Source organism: Podarcis liolepis, assembly GCF_965112155.1.
Source record: "Podarcis liolepis genome assembly, chromosome: 13".
NCBI classification, from domain to species: Eukaryota; Metazoa; Chordata; class Lepidosauria; order Squamata; family Lacertidae; genus Podarcis; species Podarcis liolepis.
In genome coordinates this window covers 57,033,283-57,050,190 of record NC_139573.1, presented here as the reverse complement: position 1 = coordinate 57,050,190, position 16,908 = coordinate 57,033,283, and the positions used below count along the sequence as shown (strand labels likewise).

The 16,908-nt window shown below is 43.8% G+C and overlaps 1 protein-coding gene across 1 annotated transcript in view; it reads right to left on the bottom strand.

Moving 5' to 3' along the window:
• Positions 1–2,158: 2,158 nt before the first annotated feature.
• Positions 2,159–16,908, bottom strand: part of TNS3 (tensin 3) — a 79,149-nt gene continuing 64,399 nt past the window's right edge. Inside the window, 10 exon segments of the mRNA XM_083470910.1 lie at positions 2,159–4,000; positions 4,694–4,720; positions 4,851–4,919; positions 5,579–5,747; positions 6,189–6,266; positions 8,319–8,396; positions 9,494–9,589; positions 11,933–12,064; positions 13,598–13,684; positions 14,109–14,740. Coding sequence (XP_083327036.1) covers positions 3,856–4,000; positions 4,694–4,720; positions 4,851–4,919; positions 5,579–5,747; positions 6,189–6,266; positions 8,319–8,396; positions 9,494–9,589; positions 11,933–12,064; positions 13,598–13,684; positions 14,109–14,740 — 1,513 coding nt within the window. The 3' untranslated portion in view covers positions 2,159–3,855.

The window sequence follows — 16,908 nt, the reverse complement described above, 5'->3', positions numbered from 1 at the left end:
GGAGGAATCCAGAAACACATGCTCCAAATTTGTCAATGGAAATGAACCAGCCGGCTGCTATTTTACTACAGCTTCCAACTGCTGCAGTCTCTGGAATTTAGAGCATTTAGAGAGCATCAGGTTGACAAAGATGATTTAGGAAGCTAATGCAACATCTGAATTTCTCCCTACCTGCTTCCTGGTAAATGGAAGTCACAAGTTTGGACTTTGTGGTAGAGTGGGATTTTGGCACTATTAGCAAGAATGGTGAACATATTTACAGCTCCACCCCTTTGCTCTAACAATCCAGCAATGTTATTAAATACTGCTGACAACGTTGCTTAAAAACCTTCAACTGTTACACCGCAATCCAAGTGCTGCAAAGGAGCTTGGCACTGTCTCACTGATCCTCCCCTATCACAAGTGACAATGGAGGTGACTTGTTCTTAAGCAAGGCTCTTCACATTACCTGAGACCACCCGGCTGGAAGCCACACAGTCCAAGTTACCTTCAGTAAGTCTTTATGTAACTATATGCTACTCTATGCCACAACCTAACTCTAACCCCCTCTGTCCCCCCACCATCATACCCTGTCAGCGCTACCTACTAGGCCCAACTCTCTAGAAGCAAGAGACACAGAACATCACAGGTGGGTTGACAAGGAAACACCATCCAAAGTAGACAAACAAAAATAGCTACCTTAAAAGCAATCACACAATGTGAGGAGGGCAGGGAACCCTGTAAAAAAACAACAACCATCACCTCTTACATGAGTACCATGAAACCCAAACTTTCTTCCTACAAGAGATACACAGCCCACCTAAAGGTAGAAAACTTCTAAATGAATTCTGCTTTAGCCAACAATGAGTGTCCCCTGGCTCAGGAAAAGCATGTGGAGGGGCCATAGTGCTCAGCAGAGACTTAAATGTTAAAGCTACAACAATACTAAAAGGCAGATTCATCTTTTCCAAGAGAACACTAGGTGGCAAAACTAAATTGACGATTGGCTCTATATATGCTCCCAATTTCAAAAGAGACTTTGTCCAGAAAACACTAAATAAATTCATCTCCAAAGGGCAAGCAATCCTGGGAGGCAACCTCAACCTAAATGTGAGAGGCACCTCCTTGAGTGTGACCTGCCCCACAACCACATGGGCAACTTTCCTTCAAGGGAAACCCCAAAACAGACTCTCATAGGCTACTAGAAAGGCTAAAAAATGGAGGCCTGTACGATATATGGGGTGAAAAGAACCCAGGCAACACCAGCCACACATGTTCAAGTCTGGGCACCACACCATAATGTCCAGATTGGCTAGCATTCTGCTCTCACCAGGCCTGATCCACTTGGTTGGAACGACAAATGTTGGTAACTTTAAGATCATGGACCATGCCTTCCCTCAAACTAGGAGAGAATATACAAACCACCTCATCATGGTCCTTTAGTCCCATACTGAACACAAACCAAATGGCAAGAGAGTCTCTCGAAGACCCTCCAAAACTACTTGAAGGACAATGGTGTAGAGAACCCAACAAGTCCCCTCAGGCATGGCCAAACTTGGCCCTCTGGATGTTTTGGGACTAAAGTTCCCACCACCCCTGGCCACTGGTCCTGTTAACTAGGGATGATGGGAGTTGTAGTCCCAAAACATCCAGAGGGCCAAGTTTGGCCATGCCTGACCCCCCTCCTCTGGGACGCAATGAAAGTGGTTGTCAGAGAAACCTGTATAAAAGAAAAAGCATCCCTTAAAAGCAAACGACCTCAGAAATTAACCAACAAGAACGGGATATCACAACCCTCTCAAAACGCTGCAAACAAACAGGAGCCAAAAAAAACTCATAGAACAAAAAAGAAGGGAGATTGACATATCTGGTTGGGGGGCTAAACCTAGCTCCTTTAGTGACCGTGAGAATGCTGCTTATGAGGCTTGATTCACTCTACCCTGATTCAAAGGCGTATGTGGTTGCATATTCACACATGGATTCCTGTGGCATGGGCTCAAATCAATGGAAAGTTTCTCTCCATCTTGCTGGGTCTGTGTGTGAAGGAAGTCGCAAGATGGATCTTAAAGAGGCAGTTGTCACATGTGTTGTCTTCATAAGCAATACAAGCACAGGATGTGCCATACTGTCAAAACAGAATCAGACCATCTTCAAAATATGGGTAAGTGCAACAAAAATATTTTTTTCCTCTTTATGTTTTATTTATTCCAGATTTTAAAAATAAAAATCAGCTTAAAAACCATCCATACAAATTGGATTTCATAACCATCATTTTAAGTAATAGAAAATAATATGAAAATATTTACTGTAAACGTAAAGGCTGCTTTTAAAGTCAGAATACAAAACTACTTCCTACAGCAAGGCTCAAGCGAAGTCTCCGCTACTGAAGGAATATAGGATACATTAAAAAAAGCATTGCTCCACGTGGCGCTGCAGCAGAACCCTCATTCAGTTCAGGGCTTGAATGGGTCTCCTGCCCAAGTCCTATCCTAATGAACGGTGCCTTCAACAGTATGCTCAGAATTAGAATACTGTACAACAGAGAGAGGCCTGCTTAGCGCCACAAGGGTTGAGAAACCTGTGGCACCTCCAGATATCATTGGACTACAACTCCCATCGGCCTGACCATCGGCCTTCCTGGCTTGGACTGATGAGAGTTGCCATCCTGCAACATGTGGAGGCACACAGGATCTCCACGCCTGCTATAAATAGTCTGACTACAGCAATATATTATAAATTATACAGAAATGTTCTCTTGTGTGCTTTCCCCCTCCTTTTTATCCTGCAACCATGAAAAGAGTTACATTCCCTACTTAAATTCTTCGTATAAGAAGCAACATGGAAATAACATAACATGCATTGCATTTTTCTTTTTTAACCAATCCCTCCCATTTACCTTCAAATAAATTAAAGGCACCCAAGCTTCTTTTTGCAGTCCAAAAACCCCTCTCTCTCCCTCTGCACCATCCCAAATAAATCTGCACCAATTTCCTCTGAACACAACATTTTTCCATTTAAAGTTTGATTGTTATGTGAAAACAAGGGAAGAGAATGGCCATGGCTATCATCAAATGAAGCTACAACAATTATTTACAGGTGGAATCCTAGAATCATAGAGTTGGAAGAGACCACAAGGGCCATCGAGTCCAACCCCCTGCCAAGCAGGAAACCCCATCAGAGCACTCCTGACATATGGTTGTCAAGCCTCTGCTTAAAGACCTCCAAAGTCGGAGACTCCACCACACTCCTTGGCAGCAAATTCCACTGTCGAACAGCTCTTATTGTCAGGATTTCCAAAAAGCTGAATTTGCTGAGATAACACTAATGCAGACATGGGCACTTGCAAAGGAGAACCTGCAATTATAACCCAGACTGTAGCTACCACTTCTTCCCTACAAATGCACCCAGAGGCTGTTCCCTTTGTGATTTCTTTAAGTGTAGTTCTGCCCTTGATTGTGTGTTTCCTAGCAAGAATTCCAGCTAAAAGCAATGTGGCTCCCACCTCCCATTCTACCTGCATGGCACGGGGTTGGACTAGATGGCTCTCGAGACCCTTCCAACTCTACAATGCTATGATTCTAGCCCAATGTGGCGAAAAATCATGGAAAATACTATTGGCTCCCTTGCTTTAAGTCTTTCTTCCAAAATTTGTTCAGATATGGGCTTTAGGGATCTTGCTGACTTCTAGCTCCCTTCTTTGCTTAACGTTGCACTTGTATGTCAAAACCTGTCAAATGGTCAGGTGATGTTACTGATGGCAGCCTTGTATGTGGAATGTCGTCCTGGGAAACCGCTAGATGCAGGCTGAGTGGCCATAATCTCTTAACACTCAACATCCTTCCTGTGAGTTCATCTGCAGCACTCAGTTGGAAGCTCTTAGTTCTTCTTCTGGGAACCTATCATGACCTTTGATACGAAGTTTACAATGGCACTGGCAGGCTGCTCTGGATCATTCTCTGCAAACAAGTGGCACACGTTGTCTGCAGCGTCACCTTGTTTCCTTGCAACAAACCCAAACACCCTGTAGAAAGCAAAAGCAAAGGAAATGCGCATGAAAAGAAAGAAGCATCACGCCACAGAGCGAATAATGGAATTATTTTGGAGGCCAGAACAAACTAAGAGAAAGTAGTTTGCAGTAGTTTGGTACACCTCTGAAAATGTCACTCATTGTTTAACTGCAAGTGCCATCTTCTTCAAAATAGTCACAATCCCTTGACCAGCATCTCTTCGTACTTTACCATCTAAGCCCCATTTTGAACATGTCATTGTTGGCCTTCCAAAAGACATGCTTGCCAGACTCTGCTTCACCCAATCCAACAAGACTAGACCATCACTCCTCCTACAACTTTCTTCCTTGGCTACAAATACTAGCAAGTTGCAAATGCCATGATTCCCAATTCCTGCAATGCTCGCTGAATCGGAATGCGGAGGAAAGGGGGATGTTGAGAAGAGAAGCAGACGCCATTTGTATGTCTCTGCTCTTGTCCCACTAAGGGCATCATTTCCAGGACATAAAGATTGTTCCAAAAATTGTAGGAAGTGTGGAAGATGCTATGGGTCACATTTGAGACTCCAAATTGCCACCTGATAAGAGTCCCCAAGCCTTGCTCAATAGTCCTGATTTAGGGGATATCTGAAGGAAATGCAGAGTCCTGGACATGCTATAAGCTGTTTGCAAAGGTGGTCGGATAGTAAGATGCATGCTGTTACTTACTTTGCTGAAAGGCTCTCTTTCATCCATCTTGTTGCATACAGAAGAGGCAGGGAGAGGCGGGTGGGGGAGAGAAAAGATTAATATTTCTATTAGTGTTTTTTGTAGTCTCACACAGTATTATGAATGTTGAATTAGGAAAAGCATTTGCCGTCCTTACTTTCTGTCCTGTGGATCCAAAGCACAGAAAATAACAGTGTTGACCGGATAGTGCCTCCTGAAGAAGAGCCTGAGGGAAAGAGAAAATATGACAAAATAGGTTTAAGAAATGTTGTGATAAATTTATGGCTACATAAATTTATGTGCTTACATCTCAGGCACATTCTACCAGGGGGTGGTTTCCTGAGGGGATAGGCAATTGCAAGACAATGTTTGTTGTAGGAACAAAATACATTCTGCAACGGGCATTGCATGATTCTTTTATAAACCTTTAACTGACAGTTGTGAAGGTGCCAATCAGAATAAGGACTGTGGTGCATGAGGATGTTAACCCTTTCTTCTCATGCCATTAAGGCTGCTATTTCACCTGTGAGGAAGGCTGCTATTTGCATCAATGGTAATGCCATTGCAATGCAGCGGCAGCTGCTGGGGGATGCGATTTCAACTGAAATCACAGCATAAAAGCTTAAGAAAAACCTTCACTACTGAATAGGTCTTGTTTAGGCCCTTTATCATGGCTGCTGTTCCATGTTAAAAAAAAGAACCTAACTAGGCATTAAACACGATGTGTACTTTGGAAGCCTGGCAGAAAAACAGCAGGTAAACATTGAAACTAACTAAAATTATCATGAAGCATTCCAATAGGCTCATACGTATTAAAAAAGAAAGAAATTCTCTTGAAACCTCCAACAACCCCCAAACCGAGGACATAGCAGTGTCAGCACTCACTTCCTCTGGTTGTCCGTCAGTGTGATGCCCTGTGCAGAGACTTTGAAATGGACCACAGTAGAGACAGGAGGCGGTTCCTCAGCCAGGGTTAAACTCAGGGCCTTCTGCACTGCCTGATAACCAGTGAGGGACTCCATTTCAACAGAATTCAGGTACCAAACATTGCATGCTGTTCATGCAGTAAAGGAAGAAATACAAGGAAAGAACTATAAAAGTGAGCAGGATCTGTACAGGAAAATCTTACTTTGGTTCTGACGGCAGACATATTGCAAAGAAGACACAGGAACTTCCTTCACACAACGTTTAGGTAGACATTCAGGCTCGTATGTATACAAGCTCACAGAATGCCATGCAGCAGCTATTAGCCTGAAAATTCAGACCCACTGTGCACTAATTAAACTTTTTATTTATTTTTGCCCCACCCCCCTCTCTTAGGGGGAAACACAGAGAAGTTTACTATAACATTCACAGGCTGCACCAAAAAGATGAAAAAATAACTGATTATATTTCTAGGTTTCTCTTTAAAAGAGCTTAGAACAGTCTGCAGCCTTTAATCACAACTCACTTGGGTGCTTATGTGGCATGCAAAGCCTAAGAGCTATTCACTGACCTGCCCCTTGCTTCAGAAGCTCTGCAGCAGAGTTTGCAGCCGTCTGCGGAGAGCTTTCAGGTATCTCCTCCAGGGGGTCTGCAGACAGAAATGGAAACTTGCATCTTCCGTATAAATTGGATTGAGAAGTTAGTCAGATTCTCGGTGTTACATGACACCTTATTGGAGCTATTCTAAAGAAAAGCATCCAAAGTACACTCACCCCTTCAGCTACATATGAGAAGGGAGGAGAAAACTCTGAGAACTATTCGAACTCAGTCAAGCACTTTTAAGTCCCAATCATTTCAGTGAGTGCATGATATTTAAAAGCGCTTGACTGTAAATAAAGCAAACAGCCACTTTGCAGCCTCTTGTAGTACGAGGTTGAAAATTCAAGCTTGCTTTTTATATATTTGCTTCGGACGGTTAAAATAGTGTTTATTTAACTGTCAATATATGATAAAGGAACTGAAACTATTCATTTTTAAATACTGTATGCTTTATAAGATCACATGATGAAAGAAACTCAGGTTTTTTAATTACAAATCATCTGGTGCTGGATCAAAATGCAGCAGCGTCTCAAGTCTATACAAGCCAGACCGTATTGTATATGAGATGGCACATAGCTTCCGTGTGCTTCATTATTTTATAAACAATAAAATCATACCAAGTGGCATTAGAACTGCCACGTTTCTTTTGCTCGATTGTCACCTTTAACTTGTTGACAGTTTGATTAACTATACAGTGGTACCTCGGGTTAAGTACTTAATTCATTCTGGAGGTCCGTTCTTAACCTGAAACTGTTCTTAACCTGGAGCACCACTTTAGCTAATGGGGCCTCCTGCTACCGCCGGAGCACGATTTCTGTTCTCATCCTGAAGCAAAGTTCTTAACCTGAGGTACTATTTCTGGGTTAGCAGAGTCTGTAACCTGAAGCGTATGTAACCTGAAGCGTATGTAACCTGAGGTACCACTGTATTATACCACTGATAGCGAAAAGGCTTGAAGATTTCTGATGTCTGGCTATGATTGTATGTGCTGCAGTTAGCAAGCACATTCTGAGTTCCTTCTTAATTGCTCTGTTTCTCCTTTATATAAATTAAAAAGAGCCAAAGAAAGAATTATAAGGACATTTGGGCATGTTATTAAAAACATTTCCTGAAAAATATGTTTCCAAAATGTTTCTATCTTTGAACAGTCCAAGCACCTCTTATGTCTGTGTGTCCCAAGACTGGTGGCACACTCTGTCCAGCAGAGAAGAGAGCTGTTAGGTTTTAGGTAAGATAGCTTCCTAGGGGTAAGATAGGTTTTAGGTAAGATAGCTTCCTAGCAGCCCAAAGAGATTTTTAACAAGCCCCATTCTCTTGGAAGAAATTGACTTACAAAGTATTCCTATTCCAAATCTCCTCTTCTATTTCTATGTCCCAATTAGATTCCCACAATTTGAGATTCTACTGAGAAGTAAACTGAATATCCAAGAATAAATTTATTATTCAATTAATATACATTTCAGACTATGGCCACGTCACTTCAACTTCAAACTTATCTTAGAGAACAGATTAGTAAACTGACAGGAACTTGAGCGAAATAAGCAAAGGACTTAAAGCATGACAGTACTTACTCAGGAAGCCCCCCCCCCCCCCCCAGTTTAGCTGGTCTAAAAGCGGCATTTAAACCCCAGATATTCAATGGTTGGGCAGCTCACAGCTCCAACGGCACTTTGCTTTCATGCTTCGCTGGACCACAGACCAAGGAATGTGTGGAAGACACTTGTAGCCTTGCCAGTGCAAAGCACTCTAAGGGGAGAGTTTAACCCCTATGGAGGCCAAAGTTCTCTGTTCACAACTAGATCAGGCTCACCCACTGCTCCTTTCCTTTTTTCTTTCTCTTACTGTAGTGAAAGGCTACACTCGCTCTTCTGTTCTCATAATTAAAAGTGTGCTTGCTGTATGATTTGCTGCCCACTTGCTCTCTGAAGGAGCCTCCATAAATAAACCAGCCTTTCTCTATTCCTCCGGTGTGTCCATAATAGTTCCTAGTCCTCTCTGAGCTGTGTGTTGAATATGTGAGTGTGCTGGACATGCATATTGGTTCAGACGTTTACACGAGACCTGGATTAGGCACAGCCTGTTCCTTTTTTAATGGGAATACCTTGGTCTGGGATGAGCAGCTTGCAGGGCAGGGCCAGAGGAGTAATTGAATGCTGATACACCAAGGCTGTCAAACTCCCTGTGGTTAAAACAAAGGAAGGCACCAAGTTAACTTCCGGCTTGTGTAACAAGTTTCTTATTTTGTTCTTACGTCCTGCATCTTAAGCCAGCAGCTATCCTTTCTCGACAGGCTTCCCTCTGTGGCAGCACAGAACTGGATTGCACTGGATAACTTATCTCTTGAAACTTACCTGTATCTGATCTTCTCGCGGGCCTCTCAATTCAGCAAACTAACCCAGGATTCACTTGCTAGATCACTCTTTAAACACTTCCATGCATACAGAGTTCTCATCTACTTGAATTTCCAACATGGAATACCAAATATGAAAAATATTGACTATCACATGTAGAAGCAGCGGTGGAAGGAGGCCATGAAATGCTAGTGTCTCAACTTGTAGTTTCTGTATACAGTGGTACCTCGCAAGACGAAAAACGCACAGGACGAAAGAGTTTTCCGTTTTTGAGTCGTTCCACAAGACGAATTTCCCTATGGGCTTGCTTTGCAAGACGAAACGTCTTGCGAGTTCGTTTCCTTTTTCTTAAAGCCGCTAAGCCGCTAATAGGGTTGCTTCGCAAGACGAAAAAACCACAAGACGAAGAGACTCGCGGAACGGATTAATTTCGTCTTGCGAGGCACCACTGTATATGCCAGGACTCAGCAGCCCTTATTTAGCCTGATCTGAAAAGACTTTGTACGAGTCTTTGGTTTAAAGTGGCATCACATATCTGGCCCCCTAAGTTGAATTCCGGTTTGCATTTCTTCTCTGGGAATCTCTACATTACTAGGGAAAGTGAAGGAGGGCCAAGTGGAGCAGCTGCAACACTTATGTGGCAGAGGGCAGAGTGAGGTGCACAGAGAGACTGAGAGCTCCATTCCTGGGAGGAGCTGCCTACTTTCCAGTGGTGCTTCCTTCTGCCAAGGCATCAGTGTGGGATGGAGGAGAAAAGGAGAAGTGTAATAAAACTTTTTTTTAAAAAAAAAAAAACACACTGAAAAAGGGGAGGCAAGGCCTTAAATGGTATTCAAAAGCAGGAATTTAAAAATTGCCCAAGTTTCATTCATCACCTTCCTAAAGCCCACCACTTATGAACCATAGATAGATAAAATATCCTTACCAAAATATGGCTCATTGAGGCATCCTTTCAACCTCACTCCCTTATGGGTGCACTCGATCAGGAAATGCCTGACAAGTTCATTAGACAGATCTCCAACTGCAGCATAAAACAACAGAAAACAATGTCATTAGACCAAATGAAGGAACGTGAAGGAATGGCATCACCTACAAGTTCAATGGTACCTTGGTTCTCGAATGTAATCCGTTCTGGGAGTCTCTTCGACTCCCGAAACTGTTCAAAAACCAAGGTGCGGCTTCCAACTGGCTGCAATTGTTCGGCTTCTGAAAAACATTCGCAAACCGGCACACTTACTTCCGGGTTTGCGACATTTGGGAGCCGATTTGTTCAACAACTAAGCAGTTTGAGAACCAAGGTCCCATTGTACATGCCTTGGAGCTGAGTGCCTAGTCACAGGACACAAGAAAAGGACTGCACACATGAGGACCATGGCACACGGATCGTGCAGTTGGTTCATCTGCATTTGCAGTGAAGGGGAAACGTGTATCATATCAGCAACGGAGAGCAACGCTTGATGGAGAAGCAGACAACATCCAGAGAAGCCACTGATGACCACACAAATCACTAGTGGCTGCAGTGGCGGTCCTTGAGGTCTCAAATTTCAGCAGTGCCCCGTGTGACACCAAAATTTGCCCCCCCCATACATAATAGTTATGGTGCCCCCTGTGGCTTGGTACCCAGTGTGACTGAATGGGTCACGCTCCCCTAAATCCATCTTGGGTGGCTGCTTGGAATACACCAATAGTTTTATTTTATTTATTTATTACTTTATTTACTTTGGGGTGCAATGAAAAACTTCCATGTACAGTGGTGCCCCGCAAGACGAATGCCTCGCAAGACAGAAAACTCGCAAAACGAAAGGGTTTTTGGTTTTTTGAGTTGCTTCGCAAGACGATTTTCCCTATGGGCTTGCTTCGCAAGAGGGAAATGTCTTGCAAGTTTGTTTCCTTTTTCTTAAAACCGTTAATACAGTTGCGACTTGACTTCGAGGAGCAACTCATAGCACGCGGTGTGGTAGCCTTTTTTTAGGTTTTTGAAGACTTTGGTGATTTTTGAAGCTTTTCCAAAACTTTCCCGACACCGTGCTTTGCAAGACGAAAAAAACCGCAAGATGAAAAAACTCGCGGAACGAATTAATTTCGTCTTGCGAGGCACCACTGTAATCCAAAAGGCACACAACTGTATTATTTGCAACACTGCAAGAAAAGCTGGAAACGCCTCTCAGATGTATCCAACTGGGGCACTAAAATACCTCTGGCCACCTCTGCTTGGATATGGAGGGGTGGGGGCAGTACAGTTCTCAAATAGCTAAGCAGCTAATACAAACAAGAGGAAACTGATCTAATTTGATCCAACTACTAGACTTCCTAAGAGTAAGCAAGTAGCACTGGAACACCCCAGAATCTCCACTGATGAAACTTGTGAAGGAAAGACACAGAACACACAATTTAATTGGTACATAGCAAGAAAGCACAATCCTCAAATTGTGCATGGCAGTTTGCATTCTACTGCTGAAATATTACATGGTGTAAGGAACATAAAATGGAACACTTGCAGTTTCATTTCCACTGCTCATTCACAAAATATTACTTCGATGGATTTTAGCTCAACGAAGAATAGTTTGTTGAGTATAAAATATTTTAAAAACCAACCATGTCTCTTCTAGGAAGGTATACTGATTTGCAGCACAATCCGATTCATGTCTGCTCCGAAGTAAGCCTCACTGAGTTCCATATGGTTTACTCCCAGGTAAACTGTATAGGATTGCAGCCCGACGCTGCATGCCATTTTCCTTTTCCCTCAGCAAGACTGGCATGCTATGTGGCAAAGCACAAGGATTTGAGAGGGCTCCTTATTGCTCTGCTACCTTTGCCAAGGGCTTTCTGAGCTACTGCTTCAAACCTGCTCTGGGTTCTTTCCTCCCTATTTCCTCCAAGGAATTGCATTACTGCCTCCAGATAAAGATAGAATTCCTATGCAATGGAATCTGACTCTTTCCAGGGTAGCTAACACTTAGGGAGGCTGAGAGAGTGAGGCAATACTTCAGCCAGGCTTGTAAACAGCTTCTGAGCTCCAGGCAATCAGGCAAAGAAGCCCAATGCAAGTTGGTAAGTTTTAGTATTTTAAGCCACAAATAACTGATCGTGTGTGTGTGTGTCTGTGGCGGTGGTGCAGTTGGGAGGCTTGTTTCATTTTTCTTTTTAGTTGCGCAGACTTATTTTCAAAGTTGCACTAAATAATGGAGAACTTGCCAATTCCCAGCATCTGCTAAAAACAAATGCCAAACGCTAACGGGAGAACAGCGATGGAGCAATCTCAAAAATGTACCTCTTACGTTAGAATGCAAAGGGCAAAGGATTTTTTTCAACTTTGGAGGTATAGACCCCTTTCCCTAAACTGGAGAGAGAAAACATATCACACCTTTCTTGTTCAGCTGCAACACTGAAGGCGGAGGTATAGCCACTTTCATGGCAAGACCATAGGCTCCCCTGAAAGAATGGCTGTCCCGGACAATGAAGGACCCAGGCTCCTTGTCCTTCAGGACAGCAATGGCTGCATGAGGGAAGAAAAAAGAAAGAGAAAAGAGTGAGGGAGCGAGTTGCTTTTAGGCAAGTAACAAACAAACAAACGTAGCTGGTAATCCGACAGGAAAGTGCTATAAAACTCCTCTCCTAAAACAAGGCAAACCAAGTTTAAAAGGAGTACCTCATTTTTGTTTGACTGGGTCTATCTATGGAAGCCTTACTCACACCCCTTAGCGTGTCACACCCTGGATGGTCTCAGTTCCTTATTCTCTGAAGTCAGCCTAGTCTCCCGGGAGCCACATAAGCAGAGCTCCTTGTGAAGAGGAGGACCCCCTCACATTGGTGGATGCCCAGCCATTGGCTAACCTGGAAATGGCGCGTAGGCATTTAATTTTCCCACAATACCCCAGAGTGATGCTGCATAAAAGATATTATGGGAAATTTAATTGACCACCCACAGACTGCCAGGTGAAGCGGTCAAAAGTACCAGAAATGAGCCCACACACTTCTCAGTCACTTCTGAGTTCCAGAAGAACCTACTCACTTGTCAGGCAGAAGTATTAGGTCTGTAGGGATACTGATGATAAACGGGGGTTAGCTGGAACCACAATTTGCCAAGCTACTTGCAAGCACCATTGCAAACTCTGATTTGAAACCAAGCATGGTTAGCCCTCAAAGGGTGAGGAAGAAGAAGAAAAAAACCTACGGGGTGCTTTTACAATATCTTGACCATGGTTGGGATAGTAAAACCTTCTGTCTGTACCTGGCTAAAGCAGCAGAAGACTGAGAGAAGCAATAGAAAACTGTTTGGTCCCAAAGCCAGTTATTCAACCTTTACAACCTTCCCTGTAACAATATTTGATCTCTAGGAACTAGCAATACTTCGCTGCCCAGAGTCAATTTCCCCAGAACCATCTGCATCCGCCCCCAAAGGAGAAACCACCTTTTGTCTGTTAATTGTACAGTACTTAATGTTCAGCTTTTGGGTTTCTGAATCCAAAGCAAACAAGCAGGTGTGTTCTCTGATAATCTTTTCTACTCTGTGATCTTGCTACACCTGCAGCAACTGGCAGTTTCAGAAAACCTATATTAAAACAGATTTATTGTTTGCCAGCAGGCAGTGTAAATTGGACAAAGTTCATCGAGGATCTGTAGAAGTGTTAGAGGACATCAACTTTGCCCCCCCTCCACGCGTGTTTTAAACAGATAACTTTCCCCTAACACTTGCTTTTTGACTTTTCTATATGACCAAAGATATAGGTGGTACTGTGAATAATCATATGTGATCTAAGACGAAGGGGGCGGAGGAAGAGAGAGAGTGCTCCTGAAGAGCAATCACATGCTCCCTGCATTCTTAAAATATACCTCTTCCGGCCTACTGATAGTCCCCACTAGAAGCTGGGCGTGTTTTCTCTTTGGGAGTGAAAACTGAAAAGGAGCCCTGTGCAACTCACCCTGCAGCTCCAAGTTAGAATGAATCAAAAGTATTTGTAAGTAAATACAAAGAGCTATTAAGCTACCTCCTTGTGGAAGGTGTTTAACTTGGCATGACTTGACAAACCTTGCTCTCTTGAAATCTCCGGTTTGTACCAGAACTTGGAGGTGTCTTGGACAAACTTCACAGTCACCTGCTTGTCAGCTGGATTTTCTATGGGGTAAAAAGAGAAGTAAGCCCAAGAGAAGTGAAAGGCGGCAGCAGCAGCACACTATGGCTGTCCTAACATCTGAGGAGCTGGCTGCAGTCTAAACATGCAGCAGAATGACCATGCCCAAGTGGCAGAATGTGCTGCGCCACTTCAGAGCATGGGAGGCAAAGTCCTGAGCCAGAACCTCTCCCTCTGACCCTCTGGCTTTCTATCTGCAGACAAATTTCTTTTTCACATGAGGGGAGCGTTCCAAACCTAGACTGGAGTAGCGCAATTCATGACACCACCTCATTTGCGAATCCTGTGGGTGCCAACACGACCCAGAGCTGGAGACCCATGTTTGGAAAACCCTGACCCGGCCCAAGGCTCATTTTCAGATAACACAGTTATTCTTCTGGAATTCATTCTGATGAGCACAGAGCATACCTGGCAACGGTGAAGTGTTTAAAACTTTAGAGAAATCTGGGAGAACATTTGGAAATGGAATGCTGATGGTGCTTCCACTGTGTGGGCTGGAGAAGCCACTCGAAGATGGTGAGACAGAGCTGAAAGAACGTTCTCCCTCCGATGTCCTCTTCTTCTCTGGAAGAGGGGGCTGAGGGTGCATGCTTATTCCATGATTTTGTTGATTTGCACTGCTTTGGCTGTTGTGTCCAAAAGTTGTCGCAAGAAAACGGTGTGGCAAAATGTCACTGTCCCCTGGAGATTTCTGAGTTTGGGGAGACACGTTATTGGCATTTGATGCAAAAACAGGTTGTATTTCCGCCAGTGGCTGGCAGCTGTTGGCACTGATCCCTCCGTAAGTGAGGAATGTGTGGGTGCTGGTATTTGCCCCAGGTTCCTGCTGCTGCCCCAATGACAAACTTTCCTGGCTGTTAAATGTCCCAGCTTGAAGTCCCTTGATCTGGAAGTGAGACAAGTGTGAGCAATCTTGAACAGGAACAGAAAACTCTGGAGATGTGAGATAATTTCCCGTAAACTTGTTGTCGTTTATTCCAGAAAACTGGGATGTTGAGGAGGATTGAGAACTGTTTTGCTGCCAAACTTGTTCAGTTGGACTGTTTGAAAAAGTGAAAACAATGTGAAACAACAATCAAACCATTTCAAAAATGCACTTTAAAACATCTGAATATGCAGCGCTGCGTTTTAGTTTGTGGTACAGTGGCTATACTTCACATTATGTGGCAGCACACTCAAGTTTGGCACTGAATGTACACCCAAAAGTGTTCTGTATTCAGTTCGATCCCTGACAAACGTAACTTCTATTTGCCGTGTTCACTAATACATTCAAAGACTTAAAAACATAATGTGAGAGATGTTAAGTTGCTTGAGAAGACTGCAACCTTGGGCACATTCTAGGGAATTTTCATTTCAAGAACACCAGCACAGTCTGCAGTGGCCACATAATCATCCATTTTGTGGTCACTTAAAGAGGCAACTTGACTCAGCTTTCCCTACCAACTCTGCCACCTACACAAACCAAGTTTTTGGCAGGGTTGGGGGACCTCCTTATTTGGCTTGAGAGACCTTTTTGGTTCAGTCACATTCATCATGTTTTGGGACAGGTCAGGGCAGCACTTGACGGAATAGGCTGGTTGTTGGGCGCTTCAAAAGCACTGTGCAAAGTGCAACACCTCCCAAATGGAAGGGGTTTTCCAAACACCTTTGGCAAGAAAAGAATGCTTCATTCTTAAAAGGACCCCCCCCCCCAATGAAGTAGTCTGCATTCAGAATGCTTCCCCCAGTGCTTTCCTTGCACAGAGGAAAATGCTCCCATTTTAGGTGCCTTTCCCTCTCTGCGGAGACTTCAAAGGGGCTCCCTCCAACCAACCACTGGCTGCATCTTCAAAGAAGGTTGCTGAAGACTGATGGTTTTATACATTGAGAACTGAAGGGCAGAAAATAAGAGGCGGGACGGATAACATGGATTGAATTAGGGCCACATTTGACTGAAAGGGGGAATGAACAGTGAAGGCAACCAGCCTGAATCAGTGCCATAGGAAAGACACACCCGGCCCTTCATGTGAGCCCTCCTGACCCCACCCAAACCTAGGCCCCACAATTTCAGACAGGTGAGCTTAGCCTCAAAGATGGTCCACATCTGGCTAAGGATGGCACAGCTCCTAGCAGCTGGCCTTTTGGAAACACTCGACACCTTTGAAGGTGCCTTTGAAGGTGCCACATTCTTCTCCTTTAACTCCTGCACCTTCCTGTCAAATGCGACCAATTGACCTTTTTAAGGGTTATTTTAATCTATGAAGTCCATAACACCTTCTGGCACGGCAAGGCCAATCTATGGACAGGCAAAAGAAATCTTACTCAGCTGTGAATACTCCTGTCCTGCAACCACGGGTCCTCTGGGCCTGCACCACAAGTCCAAAGAGCCTAGAAAGGGCCCTCTCAGGGTCCTTGTTTGTGCGCCTCCCATTGGACCAGCTGCAGAAGATGCTCCCTGACCGCAGCACTGCACATCCTGGAGACTGAGCTTTCTCAATGTAAACTAACTTTGGGAACAATTCACAGCACAGTTCTCAGGAGAGCTCCCTATGCAGTTGAAAGGTGCAGCTGCAGGAAAACCTTTTGGGTCTGTAGGGCTGCAACAAACAGGATCCAGACAGGATGGAAATACCTCAGGAAGACAGGAAGTTATCTAAACTGCCTCATCTATTCCTCCTTCTATCTGCCTCTCCCATGTCTTCCTTCCTGTCCGCTCGCTGGTCCCTCTGAACCGAGATGTTTAGGCTGCAAGCGCTGAAGAGTAAGGACTTGCTTTGTGCTCAAGTTACTGCAAAAAGTGTTGTGTATATTATGCAGCTATATAAATAATGATGGCAGCTTCCCATTTAACATTTAGAGGCACTGAAGCTATCAGCTTAAACATTTACCAGCAAGTTAATTGTGGCAGAAAAGATTATGGGAGCAAATTAAAGGAAACAGACAACTAGAGTGTTTCCATATTGCCAGGATTCAAGCTTAGCTTGTTTTTCCTCATCCATCTCAAGACTGCATCCAAACAGTGGCCCAGGGAATGCATGGCAAAATCTGGTGAGAAGGGATCTGATCTACACTCTCCAGACTCATGTGACGATTTGAATGTACTTCTCCTTCAGACTGAACACTTCTTTGACTTCTGTGATATAGTTCTCAACTCAATGAAGTAAGTATTTAAATACTTACTTTATAATAAAATGTATACAAATATGTATTTAAATGCAAACTGCCATGC